General features: G+C 44.8%; 1 protein-coding gene across 1 annotated transcript in view; it reads right to left on the bottom strand.

Annotated features, from left to right (window-relative positions):
* The window catches only part of LOC142259329 (uncharacterized), a gene marked incomplete at its 5' end in the record, with an annotated part of 130,824 nt that extends 105,180 nt beyond the window's left edge, over positions 1-25,644 (bottom strand). Inside the window, 3 exon segments of the mRNA XM_075331796.1 lie at positions 16,633-16,940; positions 17,357-17,460; positions 24,125-25,644. Coding sequence (XP_075187911.1) covers positions 16,633-16,940; positions 17,357-17,460; positions 24,125-25,644 — 1,932 coding nt within the window.
* Positions 25,645-25,968: the final 324 nt, after the last annotated feature.

Below are 25,968 nucleotides of genomic sequence, written 5' to 3'. Positions count from 1 at the left end.
GGGAGCAGGACGGGATTTCATAGTGTCAGCGGCAGCTCTGCCGGCAGGACCAGTGTGAGTTATTGCAGGAGTGTGACCTGCTGCAGATCAGGTCGGGCTGTCAGTGCCGGGTCATCGGCCTCATCCCTCCCCTGCAATAGCTCACACTGATCTCCAGCAGAGACATCACTACACAGATCCTGCACTGATCACATCTGAGCCTGCAGCACACATTCCACTATATGGCCCATATTACATATAGAATATGTGAGGTGCTGTAGGCCCAGGTGTGATCAGTGCAGGGCATTGTATATCTGTGTATATACCACATGCAGTGTACAGAGCAGTGTGATATACTGTGTACATGGGATACCACATCCAGTGTACAGAGCAGTGTGATATACTGTGTACATTATATACCACATCCAGTGTACAGAGCAGTGTGATATACTGTGTACATGGTATACCACATCCAGTGTACAGAGTAGTGTGATATACTGTGTACATGGTATATCACATCCAGTGTACAGAGTAGTGTGATATACTGTGTACATGGTATATCACATCCAGTGTACAGAGCAGTGTGATATACTGTGTACATGGTATATCACATCCAGTGTACAGAGCAGTGTGATATACTGTGTACATCGTATACCACATCCAGTGTACAGAGCAGTGTGATATACTGTGTACATGGTATATCACATCCAGTGTACAGAGCAGTGTGATATACTGTGTACATGGGATACCACATCCAGTGTACAGAGTAGTGTGATATACTGTGTACATCGTATACCACATCCAGTGTACAGAGCAGTGTGATATACTGTTTACATGGGATACCACATCCAGTGTACAGAGCAGTGTGATATACTGTGTACATGGTATACCACATCCAGTGTACAGTGCAGTGTGATATACTGTGTACATGGGATACCACATCCAGTGTACAGACCAGTGTGATATACTGTGTACATCGTATACCACATCCAGTGTACAGAGCAGTGTGATATACTGTGTACATCGTATACCACATCCAGTGTACAGAGCAGTGTGATATACTGTGTACATCGTATACCACATCCAGTGTACAGAGCAGTGTGATATACTGTGTACATTATATACCACATCCAGTGTACAGAGCAGTGTGATATACTGTGTACATGGTATACCACATCCAGTGTACAGAGCAGTGTGATATACTGTGTACATGGTATACCACATCCAGTGTACAGAGCAGTGTGATATACTGTGTACATGGTATATCACATCCAGTGTACAGAGCAGTGTGATATACTGTGTACATGGTATACCACATCCAGTGTACAGAGCAGTGTGATATACTGTGTACATGGTATACCACATCCAGTGTACAGACCAGTGTGATATACTGTGTACATGGTATACCACATCCAGTGTACAGAGCAGTGTGATATACTGTGTACATTATATACCACATCCAGTGTACAGAGCAGTGTGATATACTGTGTACATGGTATACCACATCCAGTGTACAGAGTAGTGTGATATACTGTGTACATTATTTACCACATCCAGTGTACAGAGCAGTGTGATATACTGTGTACATTATATACCACATCCAGTGTACAGAGCAGTGTGATATACTGTGTACATGGTATACCACATCCAGTGTACAGAGTAGTGTGATATACTGTGTACATGGTATATCACATCCAGTGTACAGAGCAGTGTGATATACTGTGTACACACATCAGATGGCATATAATGTGTATATTGTATAACATCTGGTGTCTGTATCACAGTAAACCCAGTCAAATGCCGGGGCCCTGAGCTGCCGGGGGGCCCAATCGCGGTGGCAGGAGTTGCGTACTGCTAGTCAGGGGGCCCGGTGCTAGCGCTGTCACCAGCCCCCCCTCCCCCCCCCCGCCGAGGATCGCACTTTCAATTGTATCGGCATCGCAGTTGCCGATACAATTGAGAGCAATGATGAGATTGGGCGGCTCTCTCTCATGATTCTCCTCACTGTCTCTGTTGGCACTCTGACAGCTCTGCAGCGGAGCTCGGTGACGTCATCACTGCGCGCCTGCTGATAGGTCGAACGACAGCAATGGACGCGCCGAGGAGACTGGAGCAGCGGGGGAACGAGGAGAAGTGAGTATGTACAATCACTGTGGCCAGACGACCATGGGGGTACATTAAATGATATGGCGGCTGTACACTACATGAGGATGCCTATTGCTATCTGGTTCTCTGCACTGTGCTATATACTGGCTGTATACTACATGAGGGTGCCTAATGCTATCTGACTCTGCACTGTGCTATATAGGGGCTGTATACTACATGAGGATGCCTAATGCTATCAGGGTCTGCACTGTGCTATATAGGGGCTGTGTACTATGTGAAGGTCCTTAATATTATCTGGTCTGCTCTGTGCTATATAGGGGTTGTGTACTATGTGAGGATGCCTAATGCTATTGGCTCTGCACTGTGCTATATAGGGGCTGTGTACTACGTGAGGATGCCTAATGCTATCTGGGTCTGCATTGTGCTATATAGGGGCTGTGTACTACATGAGGGTGCCTAATGCTATATGGGTCTGCATTGTGCTATATAGGGGCTGTATACTACATGAGGGTGCCTACTGCTATATGGGTCTGCATTGTACTATATGAGGACTGCTTATTGTAATATGGGGGCTGCATAGTGCCATATGGGGGCTGCATAGGGCCATACGGGGGCTGTATACTACATGAGGGTGCCTACTGCTATATGGGTCTGCACTGTACTATATGAGGACTGATTATTGTAATATGGGGGCTGCATAGTGCCATATCAGGGCTGCATAATGCCATATCGGGGCTGCATAATGCCATATCGAGGCTGCTAATGCCATATCGGGGCTGCATAATGCCATATCGGGGCTGCATAATGCCATATCGGGGCTGCATAATGCCATATCGGGGCTGCATAATGCCATATCGGGGCTGCATAATGCCATATCGGGGCTGCATAATACTATATGGAGGAATATTGAGGCTGCATAATACTATACCCCCAGAGTTGTATGTCCCTTCCACCCCAGAGCTGTATACCCCAAGAGCTGCATGTCACCCCCCCACCTCAGAGCTGTTTGTCCCCCCCACCTCAGAGCCACTGCCCCCCTCTAGAGCTGTATGCCCCCCATTGCTCCATACCCCTTTCCTTAGTAATATTTATGCCCCCCCCCCAGTAATGTGTATGTCCCTAGCCTCTCTTGTGATGTGTATATACATCGGTGTTAGTGTGCTCTATGTGCGGCCATGTCTGTTAGTGACTGCCACCAATCAGCGTGGCACAGACACATGCCCAGGAGGAGTTGGATGGAGACAAGCGGGGAGGTGAATGAGACTGTTGCCGGCTTCCCAATATTAAAAATATATATAAAAATATAAAAATGTGTCTGTGTGTGCATGTATGATGTGTCTTTATGTCTATTTATATGTGTTTTTGTGAATTTCTCTTTAAATATATATGTGTATGTATGCCTGTATGTGAATGTATCTGTGCATGTCTATGTGTGGATGGGGCCCACTGAGACTCTTTCGCCCAGGGCCCACAAAAACCTGGAGCCGGCCCTGCGAATACCAATCATGTATTCTCCTGTACACTGTACAGGGGCGTACCTTTGGGGGGATGCGGCATATTTGCATATTTATCAGGGGGGCACCATTGGAAAGTGTGAGGCAGCAGTATGGTGGGAGACAATTGTAAGTAGACAGTATTGGGAAAGAAAAGTGTGAGGGGCATAGTATAGAGACTGGGTAGTGGTGGGGGATAAGCAGTATAGAGAAGGGGCAGCATGGTGGCCAGTGTGAGGGCACAGTATGGAGGGCACAGTATGCTGAGGAGGGGGAATGTGAGACGAAGGTACAGTATAGTGACTGAATAGTGAAGGACATAGGCAGTATAGATAAGGGGCAGCAAGGTGGCCAGTGTGAGGGCACAGTATGGAGGGCACAGTATGCTGAGGAGGGGGAATGTGAGACTGAGGTGCAGTATAGAGAAGGGGCAGCAAGGTGGCCAGTGTGAGGGCACAGTATGCTGAGGAGGGGGAATGTGAGACAGGTGCAGTATAGTGACTGGATAGTGAAGGACATAGGCAGTATAGATAAGGGGCAGCAAGGTAGCCAGTGTGAGGGCACACTATGGAGGAGGGCACAGTATGCTGAGAAGGGGGAATGTGAGACTGAGGTGCAGTATTTATATCTAAATGCTACAGTGCGTGCTCTACTGTTACGGCTAAAATTGTTAACGTTATTGGGCCCCCACCAGATTTTCTGCCCAGGGGCCCCCACCAACCTTAATCTGGCCCTGAGCAGAGCCGTGTGTGTACGAGGTGTACGGAGCAGAGCCGTGTGTGTACGAGGTGTACGGAGCGGAGCCGTGTGTGTACGAGGTGTACGGAGCGGAGCCGTGTGTGTACGAGGTGTACGGAGAGGAGCCGCGTGTGTAAGAGGTGTACGGAGCGGAGCCGCGTGTGTAAGAGGTGTACGGAGCGGAGCCGCGTGTGTACGAGGTGTACGGAGCGGAGCCGTGTGTACGAGGTGTACGGAGCGGAGCCGTGTGTGTACGAGGTGTACGGAGCAGAGCCGTGTGTGTACGAGGTGTACGGAGCGGAGCCGTGTGTGTGTACGACGTGTACGGAGCGGAGCCGTGTGTGTGTACGAGGTATACGGAGCGGAGCCGTGTGTGTGTATGAGGTGTACGGAGCGGAGCCGTGTGTGTACGACGTGTACGGAGCAGAGCCGTGTGTGTACGAGGTGTACGGAGCAGAGCCGCATGTGTACGAGGGGGACGAAGCGGAGCCGTGTGTGTACGAGATGTACGGAGTAGAGCTGTGTGTGTATGAGGTGTACGGAGCAGAGCCGTGTGTGTTCGAGGTGTACGGAGCAGAGCCGCATGTGTACGAGGGGGACGAAGCGGAGCCGTGTGTGTACGAGATGTACGGAGCAGAGCCGTGTGTGTACGAGGTGTACGGAGCGGATAAATAAAAAATGTTAAAAAAAGTTTTTAAAAATGTGAAAAAATAAAGCCACCTAAAAGCTCACATCACCCCCCATTGGCTTCTCTGAAAATAAAACAGTTTAAAACACACACATATCTGGTGTCACCGCGTTCAAAAATATCCGAAAGAAAAAATTCCAAAGGTCAAAATTACGGTTTTTGGGCACCGCAAAAATTATTTAAAATGCAATAACAGGCGATCATAGACCAGCATCTGCACAAGAATTGTATCATTAAAAACGTCAGCTCGAGACGCAAAAAATAACCCGTCACCGAACCCCAGATCCTGAGAAATGAGACCGCTACGGGGCTCGGAAAATAGCGCAAAAAGACCAATTTTTGGGGGGACAAACTTCTACATTTTTTCAATGCCTTAGATGAAAGTAAGAGTTTACATGTTTGGTGTCTATGAACTCGCACCAACCTGAGGCTTCCCACTGACCGGTCAGTGTCACCAAATAGAGAACAGGGTGAATAAAATATCCCAAAAATAATTGTGTAATTGCACTTCTTTTGCAATTTCACCGCACTTGGATTTTTTCCCATTTTCCAGTACACTATATGGAAAAACTAATGATTTCATGCAAAAGTACAACTCGTCCCGCAAAAAACAAGCCCCACATGGCAAGATTGACGGAAAAATAGAAAAGTTACGGCCTTCTGTCTGAAGCCCTAAAAATAGGATTCTAGCACAACCTGTGAAGTGGCTATTGTCTTTAATAAGGCAGACCCAGGACCCAGCAGAGCTGAACTGGTTGGGCAGCTAGGATGCAGCAGAGCTGAACTGGTTGGGCAGCGAGGATGCAGCAGAGCTGAACTGGTTTGGCAGCTAGGATGCAGCAGAGCTGAACTGGTTGGGCAGCGAGGATGCAGCAGAGCTGAACTGGTTGGGCAGCTAGGATGCAGCAGAGCTGAACTGGTTGGGCAGCGAGGATGCAGCAGAGTTGAACTGGTTGGGCAGCGAGAATGCAGCAGAGTTGAACTGGTTGGGCAGCTAGGATACAGCAGAGCTAAACTGGTTGAGCAGCTAGGATGCAGCAGAGCTGAACTGGTTTGGTAGCGAGGATACAGCAGAGCTGAACTGGTTGGGGAGCTAGAATACAGCAGAGCTGAACTGGTTGGGCAGCTAGGATGCAGCAGAGCTGAACTGGTTGGGCAGCTAGGATACAGCATAGGTGAACTGGTTGGGCAGCTAGGATGCAGCAGAGCTGAACTGGTTGGGCAGCTAGGATGCAGCAGAGCTGAACTGGTTGGGCAGCTAGGATGCAGCAGAGCTGAACTGGTTGGGCAGCTAGGATACAGCAGAGCTGAACTGGTTGGGCAGCTAGGATGCAGCAGAGCTGAACTGGTTAGCAGCTAGTATGGCACTCTGGACAAGCCAGGGGCTACAGAGAACAACACAACACACCCCACACTCCCAGCAGGCACACCGAAGTCAGACACAAAACCCTTGTTGCCCTCCTCCAGGGGCTGACGTCCACACCAGGGGGTGGGCCAGGCAGTTGGTCCCGCCCACCGAGGAGTTCACAGTCCTGGAGGCGGGAAAAGAGCTGAGATGAATTTAGGAGTAGAGAGATCAGTTTGTGAGTGGAAAGTGGAAGGAAGGAGAGAAGGAGCAGACTGAAGTTGGTCCGGGTGTGTGGCCCGGACGGAACAGCAAGGTTGGCAGACGGTGGTGACCGTCTGCAGGAGTGGCCTATCGGAGTTTACCGTAAGGACCGTGGACGGGCGGTGGCCCGGCGGTACCGGACTGGTACGCAAAGAGAAGTCAGCACCATCTGGCAGGGGCTTACGGACCCCGGCAAGGCTACGAGTCGCCGTGAAGTTGCCGAATCCGTTAGCGAAGGGAACTTCCTGGGTTTCCCAGCAGCCAAGTCCCGACAGAAGGCAACCGTCCAACCAAGGGAGGGAGACACCGCCACCGCCAAGGCAACCATTTCCCAGGGCCAGAGCCTGCGGGCAAAAGGGGCTCCTCCAGCCCATATCCAGGCTGGGGAGCGGGTTACCGGTGGGAACCCATCGGAACCATCAACCGTATCTAGGTGTAGGGAAAGGCAGTCACCATCAACCTGCCGGGAGCAACAACACCGCAGCCGTCTGTGGGACCCGTCCATCCAGCCGTGTGTTTTACCGAGAACTGTGTCTTCATCATTGGACTGAGTGAGTACCACCGTGCCGTGCGGCACAGCGCTGCCCCCGTGACCCTGCACCTCACCAGGCCCCGTAGCCCGCCTGCACCAACCATCCCTACCCCCATCACCGGGCCCCGGGACAACCAACCCCCCTATCCACGGAGGGGAGAACTAACAACAAAGCTGCTCCCTGTCACCGCTCCCGGGATCCCCGTCCAGAGCAGCGGTGGTGTCACCAATATCGTTTACTCAAGAAGTAGGAGGGCACCAAATCCTGGGATCACCCCTTGCACTGAAAGCTAATAATTAATAGAGAGAAAAGAAGTGCCAAAAAACTGAGGGATCACCATATACATAATTAATCAAAAATATTTTATTGTATATCAAGGAACATAAAAAGCACATTTGTGTCACACAACACCAAATGGTATCACAACAACCATAGACAAATTTTAAAAACATTTAAAAACATACAAAAAGGAAACCATGTGATTCCCTATATAAAATGGACCAAGATACTAACCAAGCTAGCTGGTATAATAAACAGATCAGAAGTTAGTTAAATTTTCAAAGCACTTGGTGTTGCAACATAGCAAAAAATGTGCTGTAGCGCTTGTAATGCAGTCATAATATACCTTGATACTTAGACAAAGCAGCCTTGTGCAGAGAAATTATAGAAACCCCAATATCTCAACTAGCATAACCCCAGGTTAAACCTGAGCACCACAATTCCCTTTCAAGCCCCCCAATCCCACCCCCCCCCGTTACGTTTTTCTCCTCTATAGGTCATTCAACTTTGTTGGGACTCCTCTCTTGTGCCATGAAGATGAGTGGGATAGAAGTGGAAATATCTTTGAAACCTTCTCCATAAAGGACCTTTTTTCATATTGAGTACTGTGGGTCGACATGCCTGGATTTTCCAGCCTCTGAACCCGCCCCTCTAGATTGTATAGAAGAACTTTTTGCCTGGTTAAAGTGTGCTATTGATATGTGATTTTGTTATGGATTTGTGTCACACATCACCTTGGTATATTGTTTAGAAAATTGTGTCTATGCTCTGAGGCCACTGTCTTGGCTTATGTGTTTATATTTCCGTGAGCGTTTTTCTCTGCTTATAAATGTACATGCCTGTTTAAAAACATGGGACTTCACACCTAGGCTGACTTATTTTATTCTACTGCATTTGTTTTGCAAACCTTTCACATGTGTACAAATGCAGTTTTGGATTAAATTGGGGTATGCATTGGTTAAAATCAAACCCTTCCTCTCGCCTTTCCCCACCACCTCCCCCTTGCATTGGGTGTATAAGGCTGGAAAAGTGGGCCTGTCGTTATAATAATACTCAGGATATGCTCCTCCCTTGAATAGATAGGTTTGTGTTGCCAGTCTTATGTGTAAAATAACACTTTATTATCAATTTCAGTAGATGTGGTAATAATTTAGTGTGTGTTGTGGGGTTGGCGCTTTATTGCGTCTATTCTTGCATTCTCTCTGTCTAAAATTGACAACTGTAAAGAAAGACTTCGTATTTTAGTCTTAAGCAAATGCTATGTGATTGTCTAGCCTGCAGGGACATACTAAACATGAACTAGAAGATACGCGCTGCCTATACACTTTTTTTTTTTTTTTGTGGAGACACCTATCCACTGCGCTTGCAAAGCAATGGTTCTATGATGGATGGCTGTAGCGTTATGCACCTGCGTAGTATTATACCGGGTGCTGGGGGAGTGCCCATATGCAAATGGTCACAGAGCACTGCCCACGGATCTCCTGCTAGGAACACAGCTATTTGTTATCGGTCTCAGGTGAGGAGTGTAGACTTTATTGCATATGCTGTATTTAAACAACCAGAGCACAAGGTTACTCATTACTTTTTTTTGCCCTTGAGAAAGTCACCAAGTGTGACACACGCGTCGGGTGGGTAAGGTGATTCCCTGGACCTTCAAACAGCTTTGTGCTTTACATTATCCTGCTTTAACCCTTTGGACTTTGGTGCATAGACACACGAGTCAAGTTAAAGATCTGTCTCCTTGAGGAGGGCTATTTTTTGCACTCATTTTCTCAGCCCAGGGCTGGGGATTATCAGGCTGCAGCTCTGGGAATTGGGGTGCTGAGGTTCAACCTGGGGTTATGCTAGTTGAGATATTGGGTTTTTTTTATAATTTCTCTGCACAAGGTTGCTTTGTCTAAGTATCAGGGTCTATTATGACTGCACTATAAGCTGTTGCTGGGTTCAATATGTATTATAATTATTTGTGAAGCGCTATAGCACATTTTTTGCTATGTTGTAACATCATGTGCTTTGAAAATTTAACTAACTTCTGATCTGTTCATTATACCAGCTAGCTTGATTAGAATCTTGGTCCATTTTATATAGGGAATCACATGATCTACTTTTTGTATGTTTTTTAAATGTTTTTAAAATTTTTCTATGGTTGTTGTGATACCATTTGGTGTTGTCTGACACAAATGTGCTTTTTATGTTCTTTGATATACAATAAAACATTTTTGATTAATTATGTATATGGTGATCCCTCAGTTTTTTGGCACTTCTTTTCTCTCTATTAATTATTAGCTTTCAGTGCCAGGGGTGATCCTAAGATTTGGTGCCCTCCTACTTCTTGAGTAGGCTCCCTGCTCTCCTAGCTACAGTACACATCGGGTTAATTAACCCGATGTGTACTGCAGCTACATGTGCAGATAGCAGGAGCCGGCAGCGTGAGAGCGGCGGAGGCTGGTAACGAAGGTAAATATCGGGTAACCACCTTGGTTACCCAATGTTTACCCTGGTTACTGCTTACCGCAGCTGCCAGACGCCAGCTCCTGCTCGCTTCATTTCGTCGCTCTCTCGCTGTCACACACAGCGATCTGTGCCTCACAGCGGGAGAGCAACAATAAAAAAAACGAACCAGGGCTGTGTGTAACGAGCAGCGATCACAACTCAGTGTCACACACAGCGAGATCGCTAATGACGTCACTGCTGCGTCACAAAAACCGTGACTCAGCAGCGATTTCAGCAGCGATCTCGCTGTGTGTGAAGCACCCCTTATGGAGAATTTCTAGATTGGGGCTGATACATGGGAAATAACCATGATAAGGGAACAATGGGTACAGGAACCTTATACAAATAAGGGCTCATGGTGGGAAAAACATTATCTGACCTGAACCAGCTCATTAGTTTGAGGGTGTAAGTGACGTTTTAAGGGTAACACATACGTGTAGGTAACTGGTATTGTCTTATTTGTTGGTATTTGAAGCCGTAAAAGTGCTACTCTGTGTTACTGAAGGTAATCAGATCCATGTGTAAGGGAAATCTTGTTAAAGGCCTCCTGGTGATAGATTATGGACCCAAGACAAGAAGAGATCCATTAGAGTTGTGATAAAATCAGGTGTAGGGACTTCTGGTTCTGGCGCTGTGATGTGAGGATGCGGGAGACAGAGTTCCTCAGCCCCACACACCGACTAAAAGAGCCCCACAGCCGCGGGAGGAGGCATAAAACGGGAGGCAAGGAGCGGGAGGTGACCGTGCATGGAGCGGTACCTCCTCCGGAGCAGCGGCAGACAGCTGAAGAAGCAGGGTGCTGCAGAGGGAGAGCACATGGAGCACAAGATGGCGGAGGATCAGAGGCAACAAATAATATGTATGGGCAATGAGGGAGGGGGTATTGTATGCTGGCACGGATATTGACCAGGAAGGCCTTGCTCTGGTGTGTTAGATAACAGAACAATGGGGGACAGGCTATATGTAAATGTTAATCAGTTGGCTGAGAGGGCATTGCGGAGCCAGGAGCATCACAGAAAAAATGGAAGTGATGAGACGATTGATTGTAAAGGGGGGACAGTTGAGGGGTTGTTAGTTGACAATAGATCTAGGTTGAATAGTTGGGTTCAGGGAAAACAACGCTATAAACATACTGAAAGACAATTGAGGGCAGTTGGGGGGGTAGCCAACAGGTTTATAGTTAATGCCAAGATTGGGACACAAGGTTGCGCCCAGGCAATACATAGTTGTAAGCGCGCAGCGAAGTTAGAAGGAACACAAAGCCACGCACACGGGGGGACACATAGCGATGCAAAAAGCATGAGCAACGGGGACTATGGTTAAAATAGTGACATGGAACGTGAAAGGTCTGAAATCACCTCACAAGCGCATGATGGTTCTGAGACATCTTAAAAGATTGAAGGTAGATATCGCACTGCTGCAGGAAACGCATTTACTACGGGAAGATTTTTTCCGAATGCAGAAATTATGGGTAGGAAAAGTAGTTGGTTCGGGCTCCTCGGGAAGGAAAGCAGGGGTCATGATTCTATTAAACAAACATTTCAACCATACGATAACTTCCCAAGATAGCGATGAGGAAGGTAGATATGTCCATATAAAATGAAACAGCCCGCAGGGTGAGTTTAGCATACACAACATATATGCCCCCAACAATGAACAGAACTCGTTTTTCAAACTCATCACAAGTAAAGTGGGAATGGACACAGAACGGAACAAAATAGTGGGAGGAGATTTCAATGCGGTGGTCTTAGGGGAAGAGGATAGGCGACATAACAGGGGTCAAGGTGGGCAGACAAGAACGACAAAAGGCTTAATGGCTAGGCTGCTGGAAGACACAAATCTGAAGGACAGTTGGAGGCTACAGCACCCATATGATCGTGAATTCACTCACTACTCACATCCGCATGACGCATGGTCAAGAATTGATTATATTCTGGTTGACCAATCATTTTTGAGTAGGGTCAAAGATGTAGATATTGAGAACATGGTGATATCAGACCACAGCCCGGTGACCTTAGAAATAAATGACACAGTTCAGAGGGGATCGGACTATTTGTGGAGGTTCCCGTCCTTTTTACTTAGGGATACGGACTTTGTTAAAATACTGAAGGGCTGGTGGGAAGAGTATAGTAATAGTAATAGTGAACATGAGACGGATGTAATGTTATTTTGGGAAGCAGCAAAAGCAGTGCTGAGAGGGAGGCTAATGGGGTATGCTGCTACAATCAAGAGACATACACATACACAATACCAAGAAGCTAGTGATACGCTTAGTTTCCAAATATTTCATATATTTTTCTCTATGTCCCAAAAAGCAAAAGAGGAATGGAAGGGGGCGAAACAAAAGTTCGAGCTTTGGGCAGGAAAAAGGGAAGAGCTAGTACGGTCACAAATGGAGCTTGACTTGCACAGGTACGCTAATAAAGCAGGGAAATTACTGGCCAATTTGGCTAAAGGAAGGCGACCAATGACTTCAATAACCAGCATGACTGGACAGGAGGGGAACAAATCCACAAAACCACAGGAAATTAACCAGATCTTGGGGGATTACTATGAAAAACTGTATGGTAAGGGGAATGAAAGTGGTGAAGGAGGGGCAGAATGGCTGAAACAAATAAACCTCACCCGACTCAGCACAGAGGAGCTGACTAGTCTGAATGCAGAAGTCACAATAGAAGAAGTCCAAAAGGTGATAGGAGAGTTAAACGTGCATAAAGCTCCGGGACCCGATGGGTTCAATGGGGAATTCTATAAAGTGATGAAGGAGCAGATCTCACCGATATTGACAGGTATGTTTAACAAAATATTGGGAGCACTGAAATATCGAGTCACCTCAACACGGCATATATAAAACTCATACCTAAGGGAGAGAAAAACCTAGATAATCCAGCAAATTATAGACCGATCTCTTTGATCAACCAGGACCTAAAATTACTGGCCAAATTGATGGCCAACAGACTGGCGGAGATATTGCCGAGAGCAATCTCTCCCGCCTAATCAGGGTTTGTAAAGGGGAGATCGGCGGTGACCAATATAAGAAAAAACATGCTAGTAATGGATGCCAATAGGCACGGACAACTACAGAAGGGGGCATTTACAGCCATGATCACATTAGATGCCGAAAAAGCATTTGATAATGTAAAGTGGTCAAGGCTGGAAACAGTAATGGATGAGGTAGGCATTCAGGGAGCATTTAGAACATTCATTAGAGTATTATATGCGAATCCTAAAGCCAGGGTGGCGACACCAGGATTTCTGTTAAGACCTTTCTCATTGACTAAAGGGACTAGACAGGGGTGCCCATTGTCCCCCCTCCTGTTCAACCTGGCGATCGAGCCCCTATCAAGAATGTTGAATGAGGGAAATTGCTTTGAAGGTATCAACATTGGAGGGGAGGTGCTACGGACAGCCCTGTTTGCGGACGACATTATATTATTTATGAATAAACCCCACAAGGAACTCCCAATGACACTACAACGAATAGAGGAATTCGGAAACTTGGCAGGTTTTAAATTAAATAAGGCAAAATGTGAAATAGTGTTTCTACACCAACAGAGCACAATGGTGTTAGCAGCTCAGGGAATAGGAGACAATGTCCATGGGATACCAATAGCGAGAACCCACGTTAAATATCTGGGAATCCAAGTGGGACGCCAACCTGCATCGTTATATGAGTTAAATTTTAAACCACTGATAACAAAAATAGAACGGGAACTGAAGATGTGGTAGGGGCTTCCATTATCACTACTGGGTAGGAACCATCTTCTAAAAATGATGAGTTTCTCAAAACTACTATATCCAATGCAGACTATCCCTATATTATTAAAACACACAGACGTAAACAGCCTGAACAAGGCGTTTTCGACCTTCTTGTGGAGGGGAAAAAGGCCAAGAATAAAAGCTGAGAAATTAATGCAGACGCTGGAGAAGGGGGGTATTAAAATGCCAGACATTAGAGGGTACAATCTGGCGTGCCTCATGAGGCATGTAATAGACTGGTTAAGGAAGACAAACGGTTACTCGGACGTGAGATTGGAAGGCGAGTTCTGTAAACCCTGGGATTTGGGGGCAATATTGCATACGTCACTTGCTAACATACCACGGCACATTAAAAACTCACTAATATGCAGAGATACAGTGATGGCGTGGAAGGCGGTGAGAAAAAAAATTCAACTTACCCTGGAGAATTTCTAAATACTTAAACATATGGAGTTTCCCGGAATTCCCAGCGGGCAGGGAAAACAAATTTATAGAATGGAGGACAAAAGGTATAAAAGGAGTGAAAGATCTGCTTCATGAGACGGAAAATAGATGGTTGTCCTATCAAGAAATTGTGACAAAATATGGGCTATCTCCATTCCAAGTTAGGCTGGTTTCACACTACGTCTTTTTAACATCCGTTGAAAACGTTATTTTAGCGGAAGTACGGATCCAGTGCAAATGCGTTTTCATTTCAATGCATTTGCAATGGACTCGCGTTAACATCCGTTCACCTGCGTTTGCGTGCGTTATAGTGAGGATCCGGTGACTTGCAGTTTTTTAACATGTTTCAAAAACGCTACTTGTAGCGTTTTTGAGCTGCGTCCAAATACTGCAAATTGCTGGATCCTGACTAAACAGCACGCAAACGCAGGTGAACGCTGGCATGCTGATAGACAGGATCCTGCTTTTGTACTGAGCATGCCCAGAAAGTACTGAGCATGCCCAGAACCAGTCTCGCGTGATCTGTCTGTCTCTCCTCCTCCCTCCCTCACCCTCTCTCTCTATCTCTGTCTTTCCCCCTTCCTCTCCTCCCTCTCTCTCCCACCTGAAAGCTGCGGACACTCGTAACCAAGGTAAATATCGCGTAACCACTTCTCTTAGTTACCCGATGTTTACGTTGGTTACGTGTGCAGGGAGCCCGGCTCCTAGCAGCTGCAGACACTCGTAACCAAGATAAATATCGGGTATCCAAGGCCGATGTTTACCTTGGTTACCAGTGTCTGCAGCTGTCAGAAGCCGGCTCCCAGTCTAGTTCCCCTCACTCCCGATCACATGACTCCAATGCCCGCCCCTAAACATCCAGTGCAGGATCCTGCAAAATAACAGATGCGTTTGCATACGTTATTTGCTGTAAAAGCAGGATCCGTATTTCCGCTAAAATAACGTTAAGGACGGATGTTAAATAAACGTAGTGTGAAACCAGCCTTATACAATATAAACAGACAGAGAAAGGTATAATGCAGCTACTGAGAGATGTCGGGAAGGAACAAGAGATGAATGACATGGACCAACTTATTATGCAGGAGCAGCGGGAGATTTACATAACTTCACTGTACAAAGCTTTGCAAGAGGTGTTAGTTCCCTTTAGCACGGATAAGACCCTGGGAACATGGGTGAGACAATTGGGAGATGAGACAGCAGGGGATAAGATACTAAGAGGATGGATGAGAATGAGAAAAGAGGTGGTTAATGAGAGCTGGAGGGACACACAGTTTAGACTGATGCACAGGGCGATCTATGGCTTCAACATACCAAACAAACAGAAGGTTAATAAGATAGTACATTGTCCCAAATGTAAGACGTTAAACACGGATCTGTTACATGGGATTTGGCAATGCCCAGAGAGCCAAAAATTCTGGAAAAAAATGCAGGCGCTAATAACTAATATATGGGGGGTAGAGTTGGCGATGGACCCATTGATATGGATTTTTCATGATGACCATGTTGAACAAATGGCAAGAGCGAGTGAAAAAAGAGATAGAATAACAAAGCTGTTCCATAGTATAGCCATAATTGGAAAAAGGGCTTTACTGGGCAAATGGCTCAAAGGGAACGTTCCGTCAGAAGACGAGGTAATGAGGCAGATTAAAGTGCTACTTAGAATCGAACAGAGGACAGCAGAAAAAAACAAAGACGGTTTGACCGACGCATTCTTTAAAAAATTGAGAAAATGCATGGAAAAACAATGTGAAGCTACAGAAATACAAACAATAGTTACCCCCTTCAAGTACACAGAGTGGTATCTACTAGAGGACATTAAGGGAACATTGGGGAAATTAAAGCAGCCATAATGTGAAGGTGTGATAAGAAGGCAAATGATTCATTCAGAGACATGGGGTGATGATAAAATGACAAAATGTGGCGTTGTTGGGTGTTCTTCGTGTGGGCTAGGCAGGAGGAAAAGTGTGCTAAGCTGTTGGGGTTATTTTAGAATAGAAGGAAGGCGAAACACAGTTAAGGGGGGGGAAACAAGGGAAACGGGGGAATAGTTACTAGTTACTTGACAATAACCTGTTAATGGAAATAGTGAATTCATACTTGCTATATTGTTTCATAAGATGTAATGCACATGAAAATTTGGAATAAAAATTGGTGTTTAAAACAAAAAAAAAAATCTCTCTTGGCTGCCAACCACCTGTCTTTTGCCATGTTAGACCTGTCTGCCAGATAATTAGTATACGCTAGTCGCACTGCCTCGCTGTGGAAGTTGTAGTTCACATTCGTCTTCCGTTTGACCATGGCCGCATACCCCACCAAGCGCCCTCTCAAGACCGCTTTCGCAGTTTCCCAAAATAATATTGGGGTCGCCCTGTGTTCCTTGTTATCCTCTTAGAACTCTTCCCACCATTCTTTTATTATCTTGTGAAAATGATCCTGTCTAAGGAGAAACGACGGGAATCTCCAAATGATGTCTGATCCTCTCTTGAATTTCTCTCTAAGGTCCACTCTCACCGGACTATGATCTGAGATCACCATGCTCTCAATCGTGCAGTTTTGTACACCATTCACAAGTTCCATAGACAACCAAATCTGGTCTATACGAGACCAACTGTTGTGCGGGTGAGAGAAGTGCGTATGCTCTCTGTCGTGCGGGTGAGTTAGTCTCCAGATGTCTTTTAAGCCAACATCCTTAAGTGAGACATCTCTATGGACTGAACCTTTGTCCCCGGATCCTGACTCACCTTCTCCCTTGCGTCTATTATCTGCTGAGTCTGGCACTGCATTGAAGTCCGACGCCACTATGATGTTAGGTTCCTTGTCTGAGAGGATTATGGCTTTTATGGTGTCATGAAACTGATTCTGCTTCGCGTTTGGGCCATAAATATTATATATACTGAGTGTTCCCGCTGGGCTAGTGATTGTTAAATGTTGCCATCTTCCCTGGTCATCTTCTTACTGAGCCACTACTTCGTGGCTAAGCTGTTTATTTATCAAAATCATTGTGCCCGCCTTCCTTCCTTGTGCCGCTGCCCCATACACTGAGCCCACCCAGTATTTTTTCATGCGAAAAAAATCTTCCCTCCCTAAGTGGGTTTCTTGTAGTAGAGCAATATCTGTTTTTAATCTTTTCAAATGTCTTAGTATCATTGCTCATTTGTTAAGTGATCTTAGGCCCTTAACATTCCACGTTGTTAGTTGCACCATGTTTGTCTAGATAATTTGCTCTTGTCAATACCACCCTTCAGGTCCCCGTCTGTAGGAGAGACACGACTATCAACATTGCCTTCACATGTGGTTCCGCCAGAATGGCATTTCTTTTCCCCAACTTGTATGTAAACTCTTAAACAAAATATGTAAAATATAAATCCTACAACAATAGAACAAGTTATCCTTTTGACGGGACTTTCGGCCCTTTTTGCCATGCTAGTGACTTCCCTTCTTCCTGGCCAAAATATGAATCTCCCTAGTCACCCCCCAAATAAACAAGTTCTATGCTTTATCCCCCGAGTAAAACACAACGGCCTTAAGTATTATGCAAGGGTTAAAACACTATGTTATGAGTAGTAGGACCTTAACGAGAGTTCATCCACTGGATTAGTCCTGGTTTTATGGAACCTTCCTGCCAACCCGGTCAGATCCACTGTACTTGAATCTGTAAAGCAAACCAAAGAGAGAGAAGAAGAGAAGAGCAGAGAAAAAGAGAGAGAAGAAGAGCAGAGAGAGAGAGAGAGAGAGAACAACACAGCAGAGAATCAAGAGAAAGAGAGCAGAGCAGAGAAAAGAAGAGAGAGAAGAAGAGCAGAGCCGAGAAGAGGGAAAGAGAATGGGAGCAGGGAAGAGTAGAGAAGAGAGAGAGAAGAGAACATCGAAGAGAGAGGAGAGAAAAGAGGAGAGAAGAGATTACAAGAGAGAACATAGAAGAGAGAAGGTAGAGGGGAGAAGAAGAGGAAGAAGAAAGGGGGGCTTCTCTTCCCCCTCCCCTTACCACCGAGGGTAGGTAATTTAATATTGCTGGGTAAAGCAGTTGGCATTTTACTCTTTTGTTGTACAGAAATGTGCAAAGTTTGCTGAGTTCCTTCCTACGTTTAGATACATCAACAGAGTAGTCTCCAAAGATCAACAGTCTATTTCCTTGGTATTGTAAAGGCCGTTTTCGTTCTCTAAATGCTTTCAGTATTTCTTCTTTGTGCTTGTAGTCGAGGTATTTGACTATCACCTGTCTGGCTCTTGGTGGGGATTTATTGCTTGAATTTTGTCCTTCTCCTTTATTCGCCTCTTGCTGCCTCCCGCTCTGACACAGATCCATCGCGTCTCTCCCCTGCACCTCTGGCTCCGCCACCGGCAGGCTTGCCAGTGCCATATTCATCTCCTCCACTCCTCTCATGTCTGCAGCGTCACCGCCTCTCCCGGGCCTCTCAACGCCGCTGGCGCTCTGCAGCAGGTACCTGTCCATTGCTGCTGACCTCCGCTTCCCAGCTGGATCACTCTCGTCCCGATCTCTGGTGCGGGGGGGCTTCTGTCAGACTGATTTTTCCAGGGGGTGGTGGGAGCTTCTCCTCTATGCCTCCACCTCAGCCAGGACCGGATCCGGAAGTGCAACCTTTTCTTTTTTATTTAGGTTATTTTCTGTAGATGGGAGTGTAAAATGTCTGATTTTATTGAACTCTTCAAGCACCAAGTTGAGGCAAGTGTCCAAAAAACTGAGCTCGACTTTCAAGGGGATAAAACCTTGATTATGGAAAAACATCAATATGTAATCCTGTCTCATAGAAATGATAAAATCCATAAAGACTCAATAAGATGATTATGAATCTGACTCCCTCCTTTGGAAACAGGTAACTATAGAGAATCCTCTAGCAGATGTGAGGCCAATCTCAGCTCAAATGCACAAGAATACAGAAAAGGACAGATTTATGTCCGGTAGAGATAAGAGCAGCAGTTGAATAGAAAAATAGACAAATGCAAATCCTTTCCCCCTTATAGAAAATATGAATTGAGAGGTCATCATTTTCTAAGACTTAGACACATCCTATAAGTATCTGAAGTTCAGCCGCGTTATGAGTCACCAGAGGAGAAGTATGTGGGTGTAACTTGTGTTTATAAAAAACTAATGCAGACTATCATCCTTGTTCAGTGAAAGGAACATTGCTGTGTAGGATTGCTCCACGTTCCATTGGAGTCCTTCCCTCCAGAAATCAAAAGTAATTTCTGTGACCCAAGTTCATCAATTTCCCTTTGGTTATTCCCTTTTATTTAATGTAATTGTATATACTGTATTATTATTTTTGTTCTCCTTTGTAATATGTATATTTTTATAAACACTGCCTACTTTTCAGATTAAATATATAACATTTAATAGCGTATGGCTTCGGATGTGATTTATAGATTAAGAGAAACAAAGCTACTTGTAACGTGTGTCCAATCAAACTATATAAGCAGAGATCCTGATTCCAGCGATGTGTCACTTACTTGGCTGCTTGCTGAAGTTTTGATAAAGATCATTTTTATTTGCTTAAGATCTACCAGTTCTCGAAATACTGCTCTATGTATAACCTCACCCACACCACTGATTGGCAGCTGTGTACAATGAGCATAGACAGAAAGCTGCCAATCAAGTGATGGTGGGTTATACAGAGCTAATGGAGATGGAGGATACATGGCAGTAGTTTTACTAGTTCTCTAGTGATAATCCACTAGGGATAATACAGTGTTTTTATCAAAGCTACAACAAGCAGCCCAGTAAATGACACATCATTGGAATCAGAGTCCCTATCGGTCATGGGTAACAGACAGACCTTTGGTGTCCGGCAATAGAAGGTCACAGCAGTTGTGTGTGCAAAATACTCGCTGACATTTTAATTTTCCAGCTGCCAGTATTCAGTGTACTGATATCTCCTCTGCTGGGTTTTCATCCTTGTTGTTTTTTTAGGACCCAGGGAAGCTCCTCTTTACTTCAGTTGCTAATAGTCTTTATTTCCCCTTGGGTTTATATACACTCATTTTCTCTGGACTTGTGCTGGAATTATTCATTTCCTTCACAAAGTCTGGATGCAAGCAGGCGACTTGCACGCATCAGTAGGATAGTAGCTGCTATTTACTGAACTTCTTACTCAGTCGTCTTGCGATAAGTTGTTTGTTGTTTTCCTTTCTTTGTTATCCCTGTGTGTCCTTTAGTGCCTAGTGATTTTGACAAAGAGCTCATCTGAACCGCTCTCTACCTAGGGCCCTGATCAGGGTCAGACTAGGATTATTTATCCGGCTCAGCGTGGTGAGGGAATCCAGGGCCCAGCGTTAGGCTTGGTCAGTGGTCACCATCTCCCCCTTCCCTAGACACAGGGTTTTCCCTCCCTTACTTCGTTCGCTTGGTACTTTCCCGTACCTAATGTGGCACTGTCTTTATATATTATTCTGATTTTTAATTAAGGGTTAAACACTTAGTGACAGATTGGCATTTAATTCCCAAAATCCCAGCGTAGGTATTTTGTGCGAAATGTCTATAGCTCTGTCCCATCTCCAGAGGTTCTGAGGCAAAATCATCACATCTAGACAATAGAGTAAGATAGGCATGAAGAATATATATTTACAAGCATTTATTAACAAAACAACAAGTTTTTAAATACAATTATATACAATGTGATATACTTCAGAGTTCCTATCTCCAATCTGGGGCTGCGCTTTTTAGTAAATAAAGCAGTGGACAACCTGAGATTAGTGAATTATCTAAATATAATCCAGTATCAAAACCTTTCACAAATGTTCCTAAAGGCTCTCAAAAGGGCTAACAGTGTGCCAGCTAAAAAAGAAAATGAAAATTCACTGCTCCCCACGCCATAATCCCGATCACCTCTAGGCAGTGAAGCCAGCGCCAACCAAGATGTGGGCGGTATTATTAGCATGGGGAGCAGTGAATATTCATTCTCTTTAATATTGGGCACACATCACCCAGCCGCCGGCTTACTGCTATGGCTGGTCAGTCACATGTGTTGACTATTCGAGAAAAAATATTACCTGCTCCCCAAGCCCATAATCCCGGGCGTGGGGAGCAGTGAATATTCCGGCAGCTGATGTCCGCGCGTAACTGTGGACGCATGGAAGTAATGTCATGCACTGCTTACATACTGAAGTCACTTGCCAGCATCAGAAGAGAACACCGTGCACCGATGTGTGCAGCTGCACACGCTGCATCATCTTATGTGTGCAGCATTATGGGGAAATATATAACAGAATGGGCCCAAGATGAGGGCTATATACAAGTATGGGGATATATATATATAGAATCCAGGAAGAAAGCTCAAGCACGGAATCCAGGGAATAATACAGGTAAAAATCGTAGTTTTATTTATAAATCATTAAAAAGTCCATCATTAGGTCAAACATATTCAGAGTACGTGTTTCGAGCATAGTTGCTTCTGAGAGGAGTAAGAGCAACTATGCTCGAAACGCGTACTCTGAATATGTTTGAATGACCTAATGATGGACTTTTTAAGGATTTATAAATAAAACTACGATTTTTACCTATATTACTCCCTGGATTCTGTGCTGGAGTTTTCTTCCTGGATTCTATGCTTATTGACAAGAGTGGCCGTCTTTCTGCATCCATGCACGATCCAATCTCGTGGGCTCTAGGAACAGGTGAGCGGATTTAACCCCTCCTTTTTTTTACCTTACTGAATGGGGATATATACAGTATACTAGGACAAGTGCCATATATATCAGGATGGGATAAAGATGGGCAACATCTATACCAGGATGAAGCACATATACACAAGGATGGGAGACACATACAGTATATCTGGAAGGGGCCCAGGATGGGGAACATTAGTACAGAATTGGGGGATTTTATCCCCGTAACAGTGTCAGCAGCAGATCCCCCTATAACAGTGCTTCATGACCACATTTTTTGCATCAATCTTTTTCCCTATATTCCTCCTCAAAGCCTAGTTATGTATTATGGTCTAAAAAATATTATAAGTTTTAAAAAAAAAAAAAAATGGTTCTTTCCCTCACCAATTCTTACTTTTGTAGCCGATTTTTGGATAAAACCCTTTGAATTATGGTACATCATGATGGCTTCTCCCGTGTCACTCATCTGACAACAGGACCTGACTAATCTTAAAAACCTTTGGCAAATTCTGAAAGCAAAAATCGCTGCTCCACTCTGTTGGTTTACTGATGGTCGTCAAGACTTGATTTACCAATTAAGGGCTCATGCGCACACTGCGTCCTGACTAGTGCAGAAATAAATGTACCCTCTGGCATACTTGACGCTGCGAGTTGACAAAAAGAATGCATCCAAAACGCATGTATTTTGGATGCATTTTGCATGAATTTTACATGCATTTTTGTCAGTGCGGTCCCCCAGCAATTCAGCTCTGCTACATGCACACTTACAGCAAACACAGACAGAGCCGGGCGATGAGAATGAAATCGGATGAACTTCACCCGACTTGTCATCCCGCGGCTCTTTCTCTGTGTGCTGTGATGAACTCAGATGAACCTCCGAGGTTAGTCCCAGGACACAGGACGTCAGAGTTTCACCCGATTTCACTGACATCGCGCAGCTCTCTCTCTCTGTTTCACAGCCTGATTTGCGGTCACACGTGACGGAATCACCTGTGATCGCAAATCTCCTGAGTGACTGCAGTGAGCCACGCAATCAGCTGTGCTTTCACTCAGGTGATCAGCAGCCACAGCTGGAGTCCTCCAACTGAGAGCGGTGGCTGCGAGTAACCTCAATGACAGCACAGCTGATCGCGTGACTCACTTCAGTTGCTGCATGGAGCTCACAGGAGCGGCGGTGTTCTACTGCCGCTCCTGTCAGCTTCCGATGTAGCAGAGCTGAAAGCGTCGTGGGACCTTGCGTGGATTACACCGAATCTGGAGATGTTTTTGAGGGGTTAATAAAGTGGTGAAAGAGGATGTTCTTTTGTCTTTTATTCCAAATAAAGGATTTTTCGTTGTGTGTGTTTATTTTCTTTAACTTACAGGTTAATTATGGAAGGTATCTCGGGGAGACGCCTGCCATGATTAACCTAGGACTTAGTGGCAGCTATGGGCTGCTGCCATTAACTCCTTATTACCCAGACTGTCACCGCACCAGGGCAATTCGGGATGAGCCGGGTAGAGTCCCGGGACTGTCGCATCTAATAGATCCGGCAATTCCGGGCGGCTGCTGGCTGATATTGTTAGGCTGGGGGGCTCCCCATAACGTGGAGCTCCCCATCCTGAGAATACAAGCCTTCAGCCGTATGGCTTTACCCTGGCTGGTATCAATATTGGGGGGGACCTCACGTTTTTTTCAATTATTTTTTTTTTTACTGCACGATATAGACACACCCACCAACAGCTGTGATTGGTTGCAGTGAGACAACTGTCACTCAGCGTGGGGGCGTGTCTGACTGCAACCAGTCATAGGCGCCGGTGGGCAGAGGAAGCAGGGAATAGGAGATTGAATAATGAGCTGCATGCAATTTCAAAAGATAAGCCGCCACAGTGTGAACGCCGTGCAGCGCCGCACCCGTGATCGGGGAGTACGAGAGAGGGGGTGGGAGGGAGAGACCGACATCGACAGAGAGAGAGAGACAAAGAGAGAGAGACCGACCGACAGAGAGAGAGACCGAAAGACCTGCGTTTGTTATTGTCAAATAAACATGCAAACGCACTGCTTAGCATTTTGGTAGCGTTTTTCTACAACTCATTGATTTCAATGGGTGTAGAACACTGCCAAAACGAACAAAAGAAGGGACATGCTACTTTGTTTTAAACGCAGAGATTTTCTCAAATTTTTGACAATCAAAACATTGTGTTTAAAAAAGCATCGTGCGCACGGATTTTGCATGATTCTCATAGACTTTGCTGGGGAAGCAGCACACATGAATTTTGACAATGTGACGCTGCAGCAACGCAAAAAAAAAAAAGCAACGTGCGCATGAGCCCTAAACATTTCAATTATTCAAAACATGAAAAAGGTTCCTTCCCTGTATGGCTTCATCAAATGTTTTACGAAATCCGATTTCTGAGAATAACATTTTCCACATTCAGAACATAAAAATGGTTTATTTTGTGTGATTTTTTTTGATGGTAACCAAGACATAATTTCCGAATAAAACATTTCCCACATTCTGAACATGAAAATGGCTTCTCCCCTGTGTGAGATCTTTGATGCACAACAAGTTCCGATTTCTTAATAAAACATTTCCCACATTCTGAACATGAAAATGGCTTCTCCCCTGTGTGAATTTTCTGATGTCTAACAAGATCTGATTTCTGAATAAAACATTTCCCACATTCTGAACATGAAAATGGCTTCGCCCCTGTGTGAGATCTTTGATGCACAACAAGTTCTGATTTCTTAATAAAACATTTCCCACATTCTGAACATGAAAATGGCTTCGCCCCTGTGTGAGATTTTTGATGCACAACAAGTTCTGATTTCTGAATAAAACATTTCCCACACTCTGAACATGAAAACGGCTTCTCCCCTGTGTGAATTTTCTGATGTCTAACAAAGTTTGATTTCTGAATAAAACATTTCCCACATTCTGAACATGAAAATGGCTTCACACCTGTGTGAGATTTTTGATGCACAACAAGTTCTGATTTCTGAATAAAACATTTCCCACACTCTGAACATGAAAACGGCTTCTCCCCTGTGTGAATTTTTTGATGTCTAACAAAGTTTGATTTCTGAATAAAACATTTCCCACATTCTGAACATGAAAATGGCTTCTCCCCTGTGTGAATTTTCTGATGTCTAACAAGGTCTGATTTCTGAAAAAAACATTTTCCACATTCTGAACATGAAAATGGCTTCGCCCCTGTGTGAGATCTTTGATGCACAACAAGTTTTGATTTCTGAATAAAACATTTCCCACATTCTGAACATGAAAATGGCTTCGCCCCTGTGTGAGATTTTTGATGCACAACAAGTTCTGAATTCTGAATAAAACATTTCCCACATTCTGAACATGAAAATGACTTCTCCACGGTGTGAATTTTCTGATGTCTAACAAGGTCTGATTTCTGAAAAAAACATTTTCCACATTCTGAACATGAAAATGGCTTCGCCCCTGTGTGAGATCTTTGATGCACAACAAGTTTTGATTTCTTAATAAAACATTTCCCACATTCTGAACATGAAAATGACTTCTCCACGGTGTGAATTTTCTGATGTCTAACAAGTTTTGATTTCTGAATAAAACATTTCCCACATTTTGAACATGAAAATGGCTTCTCCCCTGTGTGAGATCTTTGATGCACAACAAGTTTTGATTTCTTAGTAAAACATTTCCCACATTCTGAACATGAAAATGGCTTCTCCACAGTGTGAGTTTTTTGATGATTGAAATTTTGGACTTGTTTGAAAAGATCAGATGATAGATCAATCCTAGGAAGGACTGGAGGTATATCTGGGACAACAGCATGCTCCTCATATGTATCATGTGTGATACTTTCATCATCTGTTATAAATTCTGAAGATATTAGAGGTCCATCTGTAATCCCAATACAGTCATCTGCTAAATATAAACACAATGTTATTAGTTTTTAATGAAATTTTGAAAGCACATTGTGTTTTAAACCATAACATCAGAAATTAAACTAGGAAACAAATTATTCTGAATCTATTTTCTAATTTCGAGATCTTAGTGCTACATCTTCGTTAATTCGGACCTCCCATTCCGGTCTCCAAAATATCTCTCCAGTAGCACCAGTTCTCTGAAATGTCCTACAGTTAGTCATCTGATTTGTCACAATATGAATGCAGGATAGCGAGGCACAAGGGGCTCCTATACTGTCCCTCATGCTAGGAGACCTTAGGCTCTCTCTAACTTCTGGATTACTCCTGTA

The sequence above is a fragment of the Anomaloglossus baeobatrachus genome (genome assembly GCF_048569485.1).
Source record: "Anomaloglossus baeobatrachus isolate aAnoBae1 chromosome 5 unlocalized genomic scaffold, aAnoBae1.hap1 SUPER_5_unloc_8, whole genome shotgun sequence".
NCBI lineage: Eukaryota > Metazoa > Chordata > Amphibia > Anura > Aromobatidae > Anomaloglossus > Anomaloglossus baeobatrachus.
Note: the sequence above shows the minus strand (reverse complement) of the source record. Positions and strands in the feature narration are given on the sequence as shown.